This window comes from Protopterus annectens, chromosome 1.part1 (genome assembly GCF_019279795.1).
Source record: "Protopterus annectens isolate FY-2018-M chromosome 1.part1, PAN1.0, whole genome shotgun sequence".
In the NCBI taxonomy this organism is placed as follows: domain Eukaryota; kingdom Metazoa; phylum Chordata; order Ceratodontiformes; family Protopteridae; genus Protopterus; species Protopterus annectens.
This window is the reverse complement of record NC_056726.1, coordinates 831,081,112-831,100,833: the sequence shown is the minus strand read 5'-3', so window position 1 is coordinate 831,100,833 and position 19,722 is coordinate 831,081,112. Positions and strand designations below refer to the sequence as shown.

Here is a 19,722-nt window from a genome sequence, read left to right as displayed (position 1 = left end):
GTATGTCTCAGGGGATACTACTGCTGTGAGATAGGCTCCTGTCTCTTCATCCACATTAAACAACGTTCATCCCTATCGATATTCAAGTATAACTTGGATCTGTGGAGGGGAAACAGAAAATTTACCTGAGGACTGCACCCTGCACTACTAATGTACTAATGGACAGAGGCAGCTCCAAAATGCTTTATCCCATGCATGGATCCTCTCCAAAAATATTTATGGCATGATCTCATTTATTACCATTAGGGATAATATATAATTATCAACCATGGGTTGGGTTAGACCAATCTCTTATCAAATGGGATAGGTTATTTCAAGCATAAAATGAAACTGGCTAGGGTTAAAATTGCCATCAGGAGCAGCTAGCCTAGTACTTACGTATGAACCTATGACTGTTATTGTCAGCATATTGCATTTCCTTTAATGGGAAGGTCTCATGGAAGTTTCTTGATAAATAGAGGAGCAAGAGTAAAGCCTTGTGGGACACCATTAAGGAAGGGTGTGATCTGACAGGGATGAGCCTATTTTGATTCTGAAGAGTCTGTCCGTTAGGAAGTCTTTAACTATAAGCATGAATCCAGGCTGATTCATATTGCAAAAGAGGCTCTTTTAAAATGCTATCCTTTCCTTATTTTTGTGCTTTTTAACTTGATAAGACCTACAAGGCACAAATGTCTTGTTTTCTCAGGTGGCACTGCAACACTAGTTAAGCAACTTGTTGTGACTTGAGTGTACAAGTGCTGTTTCTAGGGGACTTAGTACAGTATGAAAAATGGAAAGTAGATAGTAGTAGTTAGCTTAATAATTAATGCACCTAGTAACCTCTTAATTTTTTGCATTCCAAACAATTTTAATAGGCTGGTACTACTGTGTCTCATCTAACTGCTTTCAATCCGTCTGGCATGGGACATGAGGTGTGGAGAGATCTGATGCAAGATGGCGAGCTGGATTCACCTGCAGGTATCTGCACATTAATTCACTTTTTAATTTGCTATGTGCATAACATACATGAACTGAAAATAAATGTTCTTACCAAGACCTACTTAGATACAGCTGTTTGTTTTCATGCGCGCTCTTTGACTGTTTCTGATTATTTATATTTGCAATACATGCTAGAAAGCAGTTGTACATATCAAATCCAGGTCAGCAAAGTTCATCTTACCTGCTGCACCAGACTGTCAGCCAGTATATTTAGTACTGATAATAGCTGCAAAGCAGTGTTAGTTGTTGAAGTTACTGGTAGCACTAAGTTAACTGATATTAAACAAAACTGAAGCAAACGATGTTTTGGAACTTTGTCACATATACCTTATATGTAGTTAAAACTTCATTGACCTCTTTGTTGAGTTATTACTATTCACAGCTGCAAAGCAGTATTACTTTGAACTGACTGTTAGCATTATGTTTAATCAGATGCAAAGGGTGTTTTAGAATTTTGTTAGCTATGTTATGTATCCAGTTAAACTTTCATTTGACCTTTTTGTTGAATTGTAACAATGTTTTTTCCCTTTATTATAGGTTCATAGGTAGGTACTAGGCTATCTGCCCAAAGGCATTTATAAGCCTAACCGAAATGTGTTGGCTTTCGCCGCCCACTTAGATGAGTTCCATGTGCCTCTGTCCAGCAGAGCCATTGAAGTGATCCTCAAGGTAAACTTTGTTTCCCATCCACTCGTCAAGGTTTCTCTTGAAGAGGGTTAGCGAGGAGCTCTGCCTGATGTAGATTGGAATCTTGTTCCAGAGCATGGGAAGTCTCTGGGACAGGAATCTATCCCTCCAACACGTCCTATTTATTGTTGTGGTGAGGTTTAGATCCCTAGAGCGTGTGGCTCAAGGGGATATGGTTTTCTTTAGGTGGAGCATGTCTATCAATTCTGGGTTGGATATGGCCTTGTATGTCAGGCAGAGATCACCTCTGAGTAGGCGGTATGCATACGAGTACAACTGGAGTTTCTTCAGTCAAGCTGCATAGGGCATCTTTTGGAGGCCAGTGATCCTCTTGGTGAGGTACTTCTGTGGTCTTTCCAACTGTTGCAGGTGTCTTGTAAGGTACATCCCAAATGGGGCGTTGTACTCTATGATGGGACTGATGAGTGATGCATAGAGGGGCACAGTGACCTCTTTTGATCTAGATGCAAACCCTTTTGTAATTAGGTGGGCCATATAGAAGGATTTTCTAACCACTTTGGCAATGTGATTATCAAAGGATAGGTTACTGTCTACTTGGGTCCCCAGATCACTTATTACATCTTCCGTATTTAGGGGGCTACCACCTATGTGGTAGTTTGTGGGTACTTTGTTTTTTCCAAAGGGGATGACTGTGCATTGGCATTTAGCTTGAGGCCATGGTTTTGACACTAGGTATCTGTCTCAGTGAGACCCTTTTGTAGAATGTCTGCGTCAGCCGGAGAGTCAATTATAGCCCTTAGTTTGCAGTTATCTGCGAACTTGGTCAGCCATAGTCCTCCTGTGCTAGTCTGTACCTCTGAGAGGTATAGACCTATATGTCTTTTAAAGAACTTTATCTGTGTGTGGAGATTTCGTTGAAATGCTAATAATACTAGTGAATTACAAATATTAGGCATCATTGTCTCAGAATCTTTTGTAAACTGGGAGGCTAGTGCAGTTCTTGTCTCAGGTTTTGATGACAATGGTCTCTGGTCCAGTCCACCTACCCAGTTATCAAGTAGTAAATAAATAAATACATTTGCAGAAACAATGGATGTTCTTCATGTTTCACTGTTGCAGTCATAACTGTAGGGTGTTCCTGCCGGCAGGCAGCCCGAGGTCGGACAGAATTCCAAAGTCTGGGTCCGGCGTCAGCTGTACCAGCAAGTACCCTGACGTCAGATCGCAGAGGTACAAAGCTGACAGCCGATGCCATCTTCTCCAGTCTGTCTTGCCGTGCGGTGGAAAGCAGCTCGCAAGTCGTTGGTTGGCGCATTCAGAACAACGTGCTTTGATTGTCTTCGGTCCAAAGTTTTCAACTTCTCTTCTCAAGCTAAGTATCCCATTGGGGAAACTTTTTTCTTGCTCCTCCGATGTCAGAAAAAGTTAATAATTGTATATCGTGTGGAAAACAAATTCCTCATAAAGATTTCCACTATTACTGTATACCTTGCTTAGGCCCTGACCACGACGTTTCTTGCTGTCGGTTCTGTGCCAGTTTTAATTCTCGCACTATCAAGCGTAGGTACAATTGGGCCTTGAATTATTTCGGTAGACGATTTAATTATAGGACGTTGTTGGATACCTTACCGACAACCGGAATTCAAAAGAAACGCAAAGACAAAGATAGGCCTCCGAGGTCCAAACAGGATTCTTCGCAGACAGAGCCAGCTTTGGGTTCGGCGGTCGTCAGTGAGGCGCTTTTGCAGCCCCTGTCGTCCGCCACTTCTGAACCGATGGCCGACACGGACTCCCATGGGGAGCCATCTAGGCCTAATATTTTATCTGCTGCAGGACCTGCGGACGTCGCTCCTTCAGATGGGTCTGGAACCGCTGTGCAGGTACCGGCTTCTGAGGGAGTTTTCAGGCCTTCTCATATAACTATTTCAACAAAGACAAAGGCAAAGACAAAAACTCCTGTAAAACCAAGGGTTTCTTCTCAAGCTGCTTCGGATTCAGCTCCCAAGTCCCAGAAGCAATTACTACGGATGGCTGAGGATTTACTTACAATGATTAGGGGTTCTCACCCTCCTCCTGAAAAAAGGTCTAGACAGGATATACCTTATGATTCCTCTGATCAGGCTTCTGTGTCTTCTGTCTCTTCCTCTGACCAGGATTACTCTTTTCCTCCTTATGAGGATTCAGATGCGGAGAACTCTTTTCCCTCTGCTTCTCCCCCTGAAGATTTCTCTTTTGGGGAAACTTTACATGAGATGAGAGAGCATTTCCATTGGGAAGGTCAGGATTATTCTGCCTCCAAGAAGAGACTTAGGGAATTTCTCCTTCTACCTCAACACAGACCTTTGGCTATTCCTCCTGTACTTGATATTGTGGATGATGCTTTTTCTGAAGCTAACCTGAATCCTGATTCCTTGCCGCCTGCTCCTTCTAAGCCTGATAGATTTTACAGAGTCCCTGATTCCCATCAATTCTTATTTAAGAACCCTTCTGCAGATCCTGAAACTATTTATCAGGATTCTAAAGCTGCTAAGGCCGCTTCATCTAAAAATCCTATTCCCTCTGAAAAGGATTCTCGTGCCTTGGATAGGTGGGGCAAAAAGGTTTATACTTCTGCTACTCTGTCTATTAGAGCTTTAAATTGCCAGTTTCACATGTTCAAGTATCAGCAATTTCTTTTGTCTGTTTTAAAGCAAAGGCTTTCTACCTTTCCTGCATGTGCAGAGGACAAGGAATTACAGGATGTTTTGCATGCAACTGAACAAGTTAGCAAACATAGTTTACATTGTGGTTTTGATGCCTTGGAAGCTTCTTGCAGGGCCGCAGCCTCTGGTACTGTTATCAGGAGACATGCTTGGCTTCGGGAGCAGAATTTACCTGAGCAGGTTAAGGTGAAACTGTTAGATGCCCCTGTTCAACATGATGTTTTATTTGGATCCAAGGCTGAGGAGGTTATTAAAAAGATGGAGGAAAAAGCAAAATCTATGCAGACTGTCAAAGATTTTTTACAAGTTCAGCCTCCTAGATTTTCTAGAAATTGGCCCTCCAAAAATTGGTCCTTTCCCACTTCTGACAGGCCTCAAAGGGGAAGATATAGACGGTCTAGAGGCCGGGCGCAGACACAGGCCTCTTATAGGTCCAGACAGTGGACTGCTTCTTCACCTAGAAGGGGAGAAGACAGACCTCAATCACAAAGGAAGCAGACCCAATGACTCCCTCTGTTGGGCTACAGGTCCTTCTTGCCTGGAAGCTCCTCTCGGAGGAAAATTATCTCTTTTTTACCAAAATTGGATGCATATTACCCAGGACAAATGGGTTTTAGATGTGATTTTAAAAGGCTACAAATTCCACTTTCATACTCTGCCAAGGTCTTACGGTTGGCCAGATCTGCCAAAACATCAATGGTCAGAGGCCTTAAATCAGGTGGACGCTTTATTGGCCATGAGAGCCATAGAACCTGTTCCACTCCCAGAGATGGGAAAGGGTTTTTATTCAAGACTATTTCTGGTCCCAAGAAAACAAAACTCATGGAGACCTATTCTGGACCTCTCAGTATTAAATACTTTTCTGGAAATTCCAAAATTCAAGATGCTCACTCTGCAACAACTTCTTCCCATGCTCTCCCAGGATGCTTGGATGGTGACATTGGACCTGAAGGAGGCCTACTTACACATTCCCATCAGACAGGAATGCAGAAAATACCTCAGATTCAAGGCAGGCTCGAGACACTTTCAATTCTCTGCACTGCCCTTTGGCTTATCTACTGCGCCCAGAGTCTTTACCAAGTGCCTGGCTCCAGTAGTAGCTTATTGCAGACTCCAAGGGATTCATATTTACCCCTATCTGGACGACTGCCTTATCCAGGCGGACAGCAAGGATCTTTACTTCAACATCTGCAGTTTGTTCAGCGTCTCCTCCTACTACTGGGATTTTCAGTGAACACAAAAAAGTCACATTTGATCCCCTCTCAACAAATGATCTTTTTGGGAGCTCTTCTAAACACAAGCTTACAAAAGGCCTTCCTGACTCCAGAAAAGCAAGTACAACTGGCATCAATTTTCAAAACCTTGGCTACTTTGACTCAGCTCACTGCAAGGAAATTCCTGCAGGCTTTGGGCTACATGGCTTCTTGCATCCTGTTGATTCCAAATGCAAGGCTTCATATGAGAAAACTTCAATGGTACCTACAGAGTGTATAGTCTCAGCATTACCACAGCCTGGATACAATGATACCTCTGATTCCCTGCCTCCAAAAAGAGTTTCTTTGGTGGTCCAGGACTTGTGCTTTAAACGAAGGAAACCCCTTTCGTCTGCCTCATCCTTCTCAGATCATAACCACAGATGCTTCGGATTACGCTTGGGGAGTTCATTTTCTAGACAACTGCCAGCAGGGCTCTTGGCCAAAGAAACATCGTCACTGGCACATCAACCTGAAGGAAATGTTGGCAGTCCAACATGCTCTTCTAGCCTTCCAGAAATTTTTAAAACCAGGACATCTTCTGATTCGTACAGACAATACCACAGTCATGTGGTACATAAACAAAGCAGGGGGGCTCCCACTCTTACCCCATTTGCAGACTAGCCATGAGTCTATGGGACACAGCTCTAAATCTGAATCTGCATCTTCAAGCTCAATTCATCCCAGGAAAGCAAAATCTCTTAGCAGACAGCCTAAGCAGAAATCTTTTGGATCCCCATGAATGGATGCTGGACCCCAACTTATTCAACAGGATTACAACAGTTTGGGGTTGTCCTCAGATAGATCTGTTTGCATCCCATCTCAATCATCAGTTGCCTCTATTTTGCACCAGGTCCTTCCACAAAACAGCGTGGAATGTGGATGCCCTGTCTTTCAGCTGGAGGAATCTTTCGGGATATGCCTTCCCTCCTCTTCCTCTTCTGCCTCGGGTGCTACTGAAAATAAAACAAGACAGACCCAAGATTATCATTCTAATAGCGCCAAATTGGCCTCTGCAGTTCTGGTATCCAACCTTAAGGCACCTGTTCTTGGAACCTCCTTGGATTCTGCCTCTGTCTCCTTCCCTTCTGTCCCAGCATCAGGGTCAGATGCTGCACTCTCAAATCAAGACTCTTTGCCTGGCTCTACAAAGGCCTTTGATTCCTTCTGCTCTTCCCAAACAAGTTTTGGATGTTCTCTTGGAAGCTAGGCATCCTAGCACTAGAAAATCTTATGCTTCTAAATGGAAAAGATTTTGTATTTGGATGTGGAATCGAGGTTCTGATCCTCTTCTACCTGATATTTCCTCCATTTTACTTTACCTCTCTGAACTTTTGCTTAAAGGCCTCTCCTTCTCTTCCATCAAAATTCATGCTTCTGCTATCTCAGCTCATTTCAACACTGATCCCCCCCCATTTTTTCTCATCAGCTGGTGAGACAATTCTTGAGAGGGGCTAAGAATTTAAGACCTCCCTGAACTCCTCCTGTTCTTGCTTGGGATCTTAATTATGTTTTGGAGAAGCTTACTTTACCTCCCTTTGAGCCTGCTGCTGCTTCGGATATCAAGTTCTTATCCTGGAAAACAGCTATTTTATTAGCATTGACTTCTGCAAGAAGGGTGTCAGAGTTGCAAGCTCTCATGGTTGTGGAACCTTACCTTATTTTCCATCAAGACAGAGTGGCCTTGAGGACCAATCCTACATTTATGCTTAAGGTGATTTCTAAAGTGACTTTAAATCAGACTATTCACCTTCCTACTTTCTTTCCAAATCCTCAAAACAAAAGGGAAAGGATTTTACATTCATTGGACGTACACAGACAACTACGATTTTACCTGGACAGAACTAAAGATTTCAGGAAATCTGATCAGTTGCTCATCTCTTATGCCTCCAGTTCTCTAGGCAGGGCTATTTCTAAACAAACTATTTCCAAATGGATTGCTCATGGAATAAGGTTTTGTTACTCTCATTTTGGGAAACAGATTCCAGGCACTGTTAGAAGTCATTCTACTAGAGCAGCTGCCACTTCAGCAGCTTTTCTCAGAGGAGTTCCTACCAAGGACATTTTGGAAGCTGCCACTTGGAGTTCAGTGCATACCTTCTCTAAGCACTATAATCTCCCTTTGTATTCTAAGTCTAGGGCAGGTTTTGCCTCTGCTGTCTTGCAGGGTCTTCTGGCTGCCCCTTCTTCTGCATAACCTCCACCCTCCTTCACAGCGTTGGGATTCCACCCTACAGTTATGACAGCAACAGTGAAACACGAAGAACATAGTACAGTTGTGTGCACCTACCATAAATGTAGATGTTCGAGTGTCTTCACTGTTGCAGTCGGGGTTTCCCTCCCACCATTCCCCTCTTGTTTTCTGTTTGTTCTATCTCCTCTTCCTTTGTGGTGTATTTGTGTTTCCTTTGGGACACCTTTTGGATATTTTGGGGAGCTTTTGACATCTGGGGCAAGAAAGGCTGGAGAAGATGGCGTCGGCTGTCAGCTGTGTACCTCTGCACTCTGACGTCAAGGTACTTGCTGGTACAGCCGACACCGGACCCAGACTTTGGAATTCTGGCCGACCTCGGGCTGCCTGCCGGCAGGAACACCCTACAGTTATGACTGCAACAGTGAAGACACTCTAACATCTACATTTATGGTAGGTGTACACAACTGTACTTTGTTGTTGAGCAGGTCATAAAATTTTTAGTATGTGGTATCAAAATGCAAGTCCTCTGAAATGCATTTGATAGAGTATGTGGTCATTGTATTGCAAAATTACAAAGGACATCAGTTTAGCAGACAGGCATTTTTTGTGTCTTTGGAGTTTTCAGGGGAAAAGGTACATAATGGTGAGATTTTTAAGTAATGAAGTTGATTTTTCTTTTAGTTTTATTAAATATACAGTTGTATGGTTAATTATGGATTATTTTAATTGTTTTGTCTGTTCAAGGCTGCTTGTTTTAAATATCTAGACAGCCATCAGCTTTGTCATACAAATGATGCGACTGGCAACTTCCAGTTTGAGTTGCCTTTTTCAACATATCATTTGTCAAATGCTGTACTGCAACTGCAGCATTATATATCCACATTAGAGTAATTTTACTATTATGTACAAGACAGTGGTTTGCTCTGTACTTTGTATGCATAATAGTGTTTAGTTAGTGTTAATGTGGTGCTGGAATATTTCTGTTTATATTTTGTGTCCGGTACTTGGTTAACAAAGTGGAATTAATGTTAGAATATTTTTCTTTGCGTAATTTAGTCATGGGGTTGGGAGGGTGGCCTAATGGTTAAGATGTTTGCCTTACAAACACAAGATGCAAGGTTTGAGTCTCACAAGGGATGATTGGCTAGGCTTAAAATGGCTTGCAAGGGCAGTAAGCTTAGTACTAATCTATGAATCTATGAACCTATGTCTTAACAGTTTGACCCCAAGGACTTTGGCACATCATGCCTATCAGGCAATAATAACAACAGTAATTGTTGCAGAAATACAGACATTTTAAACTAATGCTTTTATTCAGGTTTCTGTCGTAATTGCAGACTGAGGCATGCCACAGAATGTTTTTCTTTTTAAAGAACTGTATTGGCAAGCAGTAACATTTAAAGAATGATGTTTAAAAGTACCTGTTTTCTTTGGGATGGTTAGTGCGACAGTAGATCATTGTTTACATTTGGTGTTTACCCACCTTTTGATTTCCCTTGGTGTGTCCAAATTTCAAAAGCAGTAATTTTATTTTCTGTGCAAAGGTACTGGATTGGGTGCTACAGGATACCCATGTCAATCCAGTGTTGTATTTGCTGTTTGTATGCATTCTCACCATCGGAGGACCACTGGTCCTCAGAGTCATGCAGGAAATTTTTTCCTCAGTACCACTTTGGAAATTTTCAGTGGCACAGTGTACTCTTAGCTACTGTAATATTTTTATCTGATGTTGTCAATTTTCATTCTGTCGCCAACTGTTGGGTTCGGATTCAACTCTGCCGTTACTTTCGCTCGTGGCCACCAAAAATCTCTCAAGCTCCTCCCTTACCCATAATGCACCAACCCCTAATATACCCCAGATTTCGTTTGCCACTTTCACAATTAGACATGGTCATCTTGAGCTCTCAAGCGATTTGTTTCAGATAAGTGTATTAATATTTTCTTGTCTAATCTTGTTAGTAGTTAATCCTCCCTTTTATTATACTGTAGCTCTTTCTTACCATAGTTGGCATTGTTTATAATTAAATTATTTTCTCTTTTACACTTTGTGTAATTCTTGGTACCATCGTTGGTATCTCTCTGTTTCTATGCCCTGTTTAAAAAACAATATTTTTCTTTCTAATTATCTGACTTTTTGTGTCAGTGTGTCAGGAAGTCAGAAAAAGGCCCTTCGGGTTTTAAGAAGTGCCAAAAGTGCGGACACAATTTGCCTTTGTCCAACGCTCACACTTTGTGTGTGTATTGCTTGGACCCAGACCACCTAGAAGTTGATTGTGTATTTACAAAAACTTTAATCCGCGTGCAATTGCAATTAGGAAGAATAAACTTATTCTGAAGGGGTTACTTCACACTTCTTTCTCAGAAGCTATTGCTGGGGCTCAATCCCCCAAATTGACATTGAAGGAGTCTTCTACTAAGTCTCCTAAATCTTTAGGGTACTTAACTCCATCTTCCTTGGAGCAGCCAAAGAGAAAAGATAGAGTGGATCCAAAGGCTGTTGTAGTTCTGCCAGCATCAGATCCAACAAAATCCTCCTCAGATCCCAACACCTCAGATCTGAAACTGTTACTCAGGACCAGGTACTCTCCAAATTTGGATCTGATACCTTCCGTAGTACCTTCTCCCTTTTTGGAACACCAGCATTCTAGGTCCCCATCCTAGCTTCTTCTAGTTCTTCCAGTTCTTCCAGAAGTTTGACCGAAGCTGATGTGGACAGAATGATGATGACATTCCTCTCAGTGCAGATACAGATAGATGTTCTCCCGGCTACAACCCCTTTGGGAAGCCTGTGTTTCTACCACTTTGCTGATTTCAGCTCCTTCTCTGATCCGACCAATTGTTTTGGAGTCCCTGGATCTGAGTCTTCTGGGCCCATCTGGTTCTGATCGGAAGATATTAGGTCCGAAGTTGTCTCTTGAGTGCACTGGCTCCAATTTTTTCAGAGCTGGATGACTCTCTGAGCCAAAGTGCCCCTGTGGGATCAAATGTGTAGGTCACCAACGAAGTTTTTAGAGCTATGTCTGCTCCTTGGAATTTCTGCATTGGACAGTTCGGCTCTGACTTTCATCTCAGGTAAATTGCCTTCAGGGCAGGGGGAACTGATTGGCCAGAAGCCTGGCTTCTTGACTCCATTGTCTTCCTTCTGTCTGGAGCATTCTACCTTTGAGGTAGTGAAGAGAATGTTCTGTGCACCAGCAGGATGGACAGATCTTACCCCTTCAGATCTTCACTCTGGATCCCAGATGTTTCTGCATTTTGAGCCACATCATTCTACACCACAGGGAAAGCCAGCTCAAAGTCTCCAGGCTACCCAGCAAGGTTTTACTATCTCTTCCGATACTTCACCAGAGCATCCCACCGAAGAAGCCCTTAAGAAGAGGAAAATGCAAGAGAAGGCACTTGGACTCCCTTCAGGAGTCAATCACGAGGTTACTGATTTCATCGAAAGAGAAGTGTCCCCAAAATCACCACATGAAGGTGTCTCTTTCAGAGACATTCTTTTTTTTAAGTTTTTATTTTCACTTTGTAAAATAATTACAGCAATATTTGCAGTCAGAGATTTGTGAGCATAATAAATGAAAAAAATTCAACTAAACCTCACACACACAAGAAATAACTATTTACAGGAGTGTCCATTGACCAAGTCATTCAAGTTATTATACCTTACATTAAATCTAAAATGCAGTTATTTTTGCTTGTCAGTCAGATCTCTAAGTTTTGTCCATGCATTGTAGTAAGAGGTTATTCTGGTTGTTCTTGACTTAATTGTAATGATTTCCAGGTGACAGACTTCAGTTGCAATATTTATAAATTATTTGAAGGAGGGTGTAGATTCATTCTTCCAATTCTGAATTATAACCTTTCATGCTATAGATAGTATACACCACAAAATGTGATTTTTCATTTTTTAATACATATAGGAATAGGAGTGTTACATTTGTTTTATCTAAATCACTAATTTATTTTCCTCAAAAAAAGCTTGTAAAAACAGATTGTTATTCCAATAAGGTGCTAAGACAGTACAATCAAAAAACATGTGTTGCAATCCACTTTAAGTTCTTGTTTACATCTCCAATGAACTTGTTTCTCCTTGAACATTAATTCATTTTTCATAGGTTCATAGTTTCATACTAGGCTATCTGCCCTAGGGCATTTATAAGCCTAGCCAGAGTGTGTTTGGCTTTCGCTACCCATTTTAAATTAATTTTGCTATGCCCTTTTTCGAGGTTGGTATACTGTGCCTCTGTCTAACAGTGACACAGAAGTGATACCCGGGGTAAACCTACGATCTCCCATCCACTCATCAAGATTCCTCTTGAAGAGAGTCAGTGAGGGACTCTGCCTAACCTGGACTAGGATTTTATTCCAGAGTGAAGGGAGCCTCTGGGTTATGAATCTGTCCCTCCAGCATGTCCTATTTATTTCAGTGCTGAGGTTCAAGTCTCTCGAGCGAGTAGCTCGATGGGATTTGGATTTTCTGAGGTGCAGCATGTCCATTAATTCCGGGTTGGACGTGGCTTTATACCTCAGGCACAGATCGCCTCTGAGCAGGCGGTATGCCACTGAGTAGAGCTGAAGTTTCTTTAACCGGGCAGCATATGGCATCTGTTTGAGCCCTTTGATCCTCTTGGTGAGGTACTTTTGGGGTCTTTCCAGTTGCTGCAGGTGTCTGGTAAGGTACATCCCAAAAGGGGCATTGTACTCAATTGTGGACCTGATGAGGGATGAGTAAAGAGGCACGATGACCTCCCCTGATCTAGATGTGAATCCCTTCATGATTAGGTGGGCTATATAAAAGGATTTTCTAACCACTTCGGCCACGTGGTTGTCAAATGAGAGATTGCCATCAACTTGGGTCCCCAGGTCCCTAATTACTTCTTCTGTACTTAATGGATTACCACCTATGTGGTAATTTGTGGGCACTTTGTTTTTGCCAAAGGGGATGACTATACACTTTTTGGCGTTTAGCTTGAGGCCATGGCTCTGGCACCAGTTGTCTGTTTCTATGAGGCCCTTTTGGAGGATGCTTGTGTCAGCTGGAGAGTCGATTATGGCACCCAGTTTGCAGTCATCTGCAAACTTGGTCAGCCACAGTCCTTCCATGTTGGCCTGTACCTCCAAGAAATATATACCGAACAAGAGAGGTCCCAGGACCGAGCCTTGGAGTCTGACATGGCTCCAGCAATTCTAACCATGTGGGTTCTGTCCTTGAGCCAGTTTGCAACCTAGTGACATAGGGGTTTATATTTAAGCTGGTGATCTTATCTATAATGCCCGAGTGGGGTGTTGTATCGAAGGCTTTTGCGAGGTCCAGGTAGGCTGTGTGGACCACCTTCCCCTCGTCAATGGCCTTGGTGACTGTTTCAAAGAAATCAACCAGGTTTAAGAGGCAGTATCTGCCCTTAAAAAAGCCGAACTGGGTAGGATCCTGGGTCTGTAGATCCCCATTATCTTTATGAAGTCCATGATGATCCTTTCCATAGCTTTGCAGACCAAGCTAGTCAGGCTTATGGGGCGATAGTTTCCAGGATCCATTGAGGCACCACCTTTGTGGAGAGGGACCACTGTTGCAGTACGCCAATCTTTGGGTACATATCCTGTAGTAAGGCTGAGATTGAACAGTAGTTTTATGTTTGGGTTTAGCTCTTCTTGGTGTTCATGTAGGATGCAGCCCAGGACACCATCTGGTCCCATTGATGCTGTGTTTTTTGCTTTGGAGAGGGTGGCTCTTACCTGAGCATCTGAGATGTCAGGGGGGCAGCACTCTGCTGGGATAGATATTTGCTCTTTTGGTGGGGAAGGGGGGGGTTGCGCTGAACCTGTCAGCTAGGATGTTGGCAGTGTCTGTGGGTTCGGTGTATTTTTTGTCATTTTGGACTAATTCTGAGCATATCTGGGAATTCCCACTCAGGTTCCTAACATAACTAAAGAAAGCCTTGTGAGTATCCTGTGCAATTTTTCTCTTGAAGCTGGCCTTAGAAGATTTTATGAGTGCCCGTAGTATTTTGCTAATACTGATCAGAAATACCTTCCCTTTTTGGGATTTTGCTCTATCATGTAGTAGCTTCCTCCTTCCATTGTATAGTTTGTTTATGGCTGGGGTCCACCAGACAGGACGTCTGCCTTTGGAGGATTGGGTCTTGGTTTTATTTGGGATTGCATGATCCATGCATTCCTGAAGGTGTTCATAGAATGCGATTATAAAGGATTCTGCAGTCTGGGCTGTATTTTCCACAGGCCCGGGGGCTTTGAAGGATTCTACCTCTGTTTTGAGGAGTGTGAAATTTGCTTTAGAGAAGTTTTTCACTGTGGTTTTCTGGGCAGGGGGTGGGGTCGGGATGTGAATATCCAGGGAGATTAGTTTATGGTCTGATCTTACCAGTGAGGGATACACTTCTAGTCTGGAGTGTAGAGTCCCCATGTTGGTGATGATCAGGCCCAGTATGTTTTCCCCTCTTGTGGGAGGGGGTAACAAGTTGTTCCATAGCATTTGAGTTTATAAATTCTAGGAACCTTTGGGCTAGGGTGTTGGAGCTAGAGTAATGCTCCCAGTCTATGTTTGGGTAGTTGAAGTCGCCCAATATAATGGTGTTTGGAGAGACCTTCATATTTTCCAGTGTTCTCAGGAAGGCCGAGTGGGGTTCCTGGGTTTGGGAGGGTGGTCTGTAGCAGGCTATAAACTGGAAGGCAGTTTTACCCACTGTTAGTTGCACATGGATAGTCTCTGATGCTTCGTGCTGTGCCACCAACCTGGAGGTGTGGGTATCTTTACGAATATTGATACTCCCCCTCCTTTTGTGGTTTGGTCCAAGTTTTGGGGCCAAAAAGCATGGTATGAGGTATAACCTGGTAGTGCTGGGCTGCTCTCGGGAGCCTTGAACCAGGTTTCTGTTACTGCACAGATATCGATGTTCTCTATGCTAAGGAGAGTTTTGAGTGCATGCATCTTGAGGTTTAGACTTCTGGCGTTGAGTAGCATTACTCTTAGTTTCTTATCCCTTGTGATACTTATGGAGGTGGGTTTGTCTTTTGAGCCTTGCCTAAAAAAGGCACTATGGGGGTAGCAAGAGCCTTTGCCAATATCAGAAAGCTCAGGGGTGACAGGTGCAAGCCATCCCTAGCGAAGCATCATGGCTTGTCGAGCATGTCATCCCAGGCTGACAGGCATTGGATCCCCTTTGAATGACACCAATACTTAAGCCAATTGTTGAAATTGATCATCATGTCTTCATATTGTGGCATCATTCTTGGTGAGGGTAAGATGCTACTCAAGGTCAGGGTCATACCGGCCTGGGCTACATGCTCAGAGAGCTCCTCTATGTCTCTTTTCATGTAGTCCAGGGAGGTACGTCTCAGGTCATTCACACCAGCATGGACAATGACTGAGTCATATTTGTACTTGCCTTAGAGTGACCTGAGTGCTTGTGTTATGTGGCGGATCCTAGCGCCTGACAGGCAGCTCACCCGTGACCTTCTCCTTGTTCAGACTGGTGAGCGGGACATCAATGTGGCTGACTATAGTCACCTATTGCAAGTGTATCATGTGTGTTGTTTAGCCTTAAGGGCTGTGACTGTTCGGCACACTGGCTTTGTGATCTTTGTGTTGCACGTGTTTTGTTTTGGGGTAGTGGTTGTTTGGGTGTCTGCTTTGGAGGTCTCTGCTGCTTAGGCAGATTTTTATTTAGAGCCTCCGAGTATGTTTTTGTGTGTTTGTGTTTGGTTTGCTGTCGTGGTAGGTCTATGTGAGACTGGAATTGTAGTGAGTGTGGTTTCCTTCTCCTCTTGACTGGTTACGCCAGTACTGAGTTGAGAGAGCTTAGCCTCCAGTTTGGCTATATGGTTGCATCTCTCACATGTGTTGGAATTTGTTGGGAGGAGGAGAGGGTTGTCTGTGTACATGAGGCAGTTGTAACATTGCCTCAAGATTCCCAGATTCAGCAGCTGGACCAGAGAGAAGATTGGCAACTGACCTTTGGACGTGCTAGAATAGTATTGGGAATTCCTTTATAATTGAAAAGGGCCAATGGGGAACAAGGTACTCAAGGGGAGTTTGTGAGGGTGTAGTGCTTTTAATTTTTTAGTGCTGACTTAGTGAGCAAGTGCCAGGTAACTTAAATGCAATGTGTTGCAGGTAACTTAAATGCAAAAACGACAAACAGTAACTTTCTTTCAAGTGAAACAAGGAAAAATAAGTACAGTAAGCAATGCAGATATCACTAGGGATCCACAGAAGCGCTGAAAAGCCGTGTTTTAGGTGGAATTAGTGTTTCAGGGAAATAACAAGCAAACAAACAACAAGTATACAAACAAAGCTAGATTCAGCAGGCCTGGATCTAGTCTATGCTACAGCAAACAAGGTGTACCAATTTCAGTAAGAAACAGTTCAAATATGCAGGCACTATAAGCCTTTAACCAGAAATTCCCAGCTCAGAAGGGCAGAGTCCAGCCTCTCCTCCCACAAGAGTGCAGACCACGAACCTTCTTAATCTAAAATAACTGGCCTGAAGCCCAAGTGCTTAAATCAGAACTAATACACTTTTAGAATAACAGACACTGAGCCCTCAATCAGCAGTTTCCAACTTAGAAGGATGTAAGCTACCTGTCCTGCCACCACAGTGCAGGCCACAAACCTTCCTAATGTAAAACAACTGGTCTGAAGCCCAAGTGCTTAATCCAAAAGATTTAGAATGATAGCTACACTCTAATCAAGTTACTACCAAGCAGTAATAAATACAATTGAATACTTTAAAGAATGCCTGGATTAGTGCTCAAGTTATACAAACAATGCTAGATTCAGCAGGCCTGGATCTAGTCTATGCTACAGCAAACAAGGTGTACCAATTTCAGTAAGAAGCAGTTCAGATATGCAGGCACTATAAGCCTTTAACCAGAAATTCCCAGCTCAGAAGGGCAGAGTCCAGCCTCTCCTTCCGCAAGAGTGCAGACCACGAACCCTCCTAATGTAAAATAACTCGCCTGAAGCCCAAGTGCTTAAACCAGAATTAATACACTTTTAGAATAACAGACACTGAGCCCTCAATCAGCAGTTCCCGACTTAGAAGGATGTAAGCTACCTGTTCTGCCACTACAGTGCAGACCACAAACCTGAAGAAAGATCTATATAACAAATTACAAGTAAAGAGATTGCATCTAAGAGATGAAGTTGTATGTTAGACTATATTAGAATTTTTATCTGCTTTACTCAGAGGTCTGTTATTAATTTGGATAAAATAGTTCCAGTAATTGTCATTACAACTTATTGTTTCTCTCCTCACAACTCTATTTAATTTAACCCTGTCCCAATGTGTTTTGTTGCATTAAGAATATTTGATATTCAGTTAATTTTGTGATATGATCTCTTATCTTTGATTGCATTAACTTAACTTCCCCTTCTACATGTTGTCTGCAGGATTGTACATCTAGCCCCGTCTTTATCTAAATTATATTTGTTCTTAATATAATCAACAGAATGTAGCTTTGCATCTTTCATTAATTTAAACCAATATATCAGATTATTCTCTTTAAATGTGATCATTGTTTCTAACTTTGAGGTGGAGATGTTATTTTGGGTGTATGCCATAGGAAATATAACGAAGATCCATGCTTTATATGTTCATAGTTTAGTACATAGTTCATAGTTTAGTACTAAGCTAACTGCCCTTGTGAGCCATTGTAAGCCCAGCCAATTATCCCTTGTGAGGCTCAAACCCTGCACCTCACGTTTGTAAGGCTAACACCTTAACCATTAGGCCACCCACCCAACCCTGGTTTCTATATATGTGTATATATATATATATATATATATATGTGTGTGTGTGTGTGTGTGTGTGTGTGTATATATATATATATATATATATATATATATATATATATATATATGTATATATATATATATATATATATATATATATATATATATATATATATATATATATATATATATATATATATATGTATATGTGTGTGTATATATATATATATATATATATATGTATATATCTGTATATATATATATATATATATATATATGTATGTATATATATATATATATATATATATATATATATATACACATATATATATATATATATATATATATATACATACACATATATATATATGCCAGGTTTCTGTATATAACATTTTTCAAAGTGCTTAATATAGTAGAAATGAAACAGGAGTCACTTGTTTGGTGACGTTTTAATAGAAGGTAATACTTTACTAACCAATGTAGACTTTAGTATGAGATAATTATTAGAATATCTATTATGTTTAGAGTTTATAAAAAGATTTCTTAAACTCTCTTTCCACGTAGCTGTATTAGTGTTATTAATCCAAAGATATAGCATTTTTATAATTGATGATGATGAATATAATTCTAGATCTGGTAGCCCTATCCCTCCTGCTGCCATCTCTCTCATATGATGGTTTAAGGCAATTCTTGGTTTATTGAGATACCAGAAAAATCTCAGAATTAAAGTGTTAAATTCTTTAATACAACTTTTTGTGGTGGGGTAATGATAGTAATTGTATATTATATAACATTTTTGGTAAGATCATTTTGATTATAGATAACCTGTCTTCCATTGTGAAGACAATTTTGTTCCAGTTGTCAGTTAGATTCTTTATATTGTTTATACTGTTAGTATAATTATGAGTTATATGTTTATCTGTTTTAATTATTCGTAAATAATTAATTTTCTTCTGTTTGACAATATGTTTAATGAATTTATTTTTGATTATTTTCTTATTTGTATTTATAGGTATGATTTTTGTTTCATCGTTAAATGTTAAACCAGATTTTCTTTGAAATACATCCATTGCTAAGAAAACTGCACACAGGGGATTATTGTCATTTAATGTCAGTAGGATGTCATCAGCAAACAGCTGAATTTTAGAGTTTAAATTCTCATTTATGTTAATACCTTTTATTTACTGGTGTCTGCATGAGTTATTTGGTGAAGTTTTACGCCGGATGCCCTTCCTGACGCAACCATCCCCATTTATCTGGGCTTGGGACCGGCACAAAGAAATGCACTGGCTTGTGCATCCCCAATGGCTGAGTAAGAGTGAAAGGGAAGGCCTACAAGAGGGTAGTCAGACCAGCTATGTTTTATGGATTGGAGACAGTGGCATTGACAAAAAGGCAGGAGTTTGAGCTGGATGTGGCAGAGTTAATGATGTTAATATTTGCACTGGGTGTGACGAGGGTGGACAGGATTAGGAATAAGTATATTAGAGGGTCAGACCAGGTTGGAAGGTTTGGAGACAAAGCCAGAAAGGCAAGATTACATTGGTTTGGACATGTGCTGAGGAGGAATGCTGAGTATATTGGGAAAAAGATGCTAAGGGTCAAGCTACCAGTAACAGGAAAAGAGGAAGGCCTAAGATAAGGTTTATGGATGTAGTGAGAGAGGACATGCAGATGGTTGGTGTGACAGAGCAAGATGCAGAGGACAGGAAGAAATGGAAACAGATGATCCGCTGTGGTGACCCCTAACGAGAACAGCCGAAAGAAGAAGATGATGATGAAAGAAGATGATGATGTTAATATCTTTTATATCTATATTTGATCTTAGAAAATTAGCAAATGGTTCCATAATTGGGGTAAAAAGCACAGTTGAAAGAGGACATCCTTGTTTGGCTCCTTTCAAAATTTGTTTAGAATTGGAAGTAAAAGTACCTTTTTAACATATGCAAAACAATCATTAAAAGTAAGATTAATAAGATATGTGAAGTTACTTGAGAAATTATATTCTTCGACATCTAACAAGAGATATTTCCAGTTTACTAAGTCAAAAACACTATTTATATCAAGACTCATTAATTTTAAGTTTTCTTTTGTTTTATTTGCATAGTCAGTTATTGTGATTATTCTTTTAATATTATCATAAGTATTTCTGTTTAAGATGAAGCCAGTTTGATCTTCTTCAATCATGGAAGG

General features: G+C 41.2%; 1 protein-coding gene across 2 annotated transcripts in view; it reads left to right on the top strand.

Annotated features, from left to right (window-relative positions):
* The window catches only part of GBA2 (glucosylceramidase beta 2), a 2,751,058-nt gene that overhangs the window by 1,327,170 nt on the left and 1,404,166 nt on the right, over positions 1-19,722 (top strand). For both annotated transcript variants that reach the window (XM_044078535.1, XM_044078526.1), the window contains exon 6: positions 858-960. In XM_044078535.1, the coding sequence (XP_043934470.1) occupies positions 858-960 (103 nt within the window). The remainder of the gene's footprint in view (positions 1-857; positions 961-19,722) is intronic.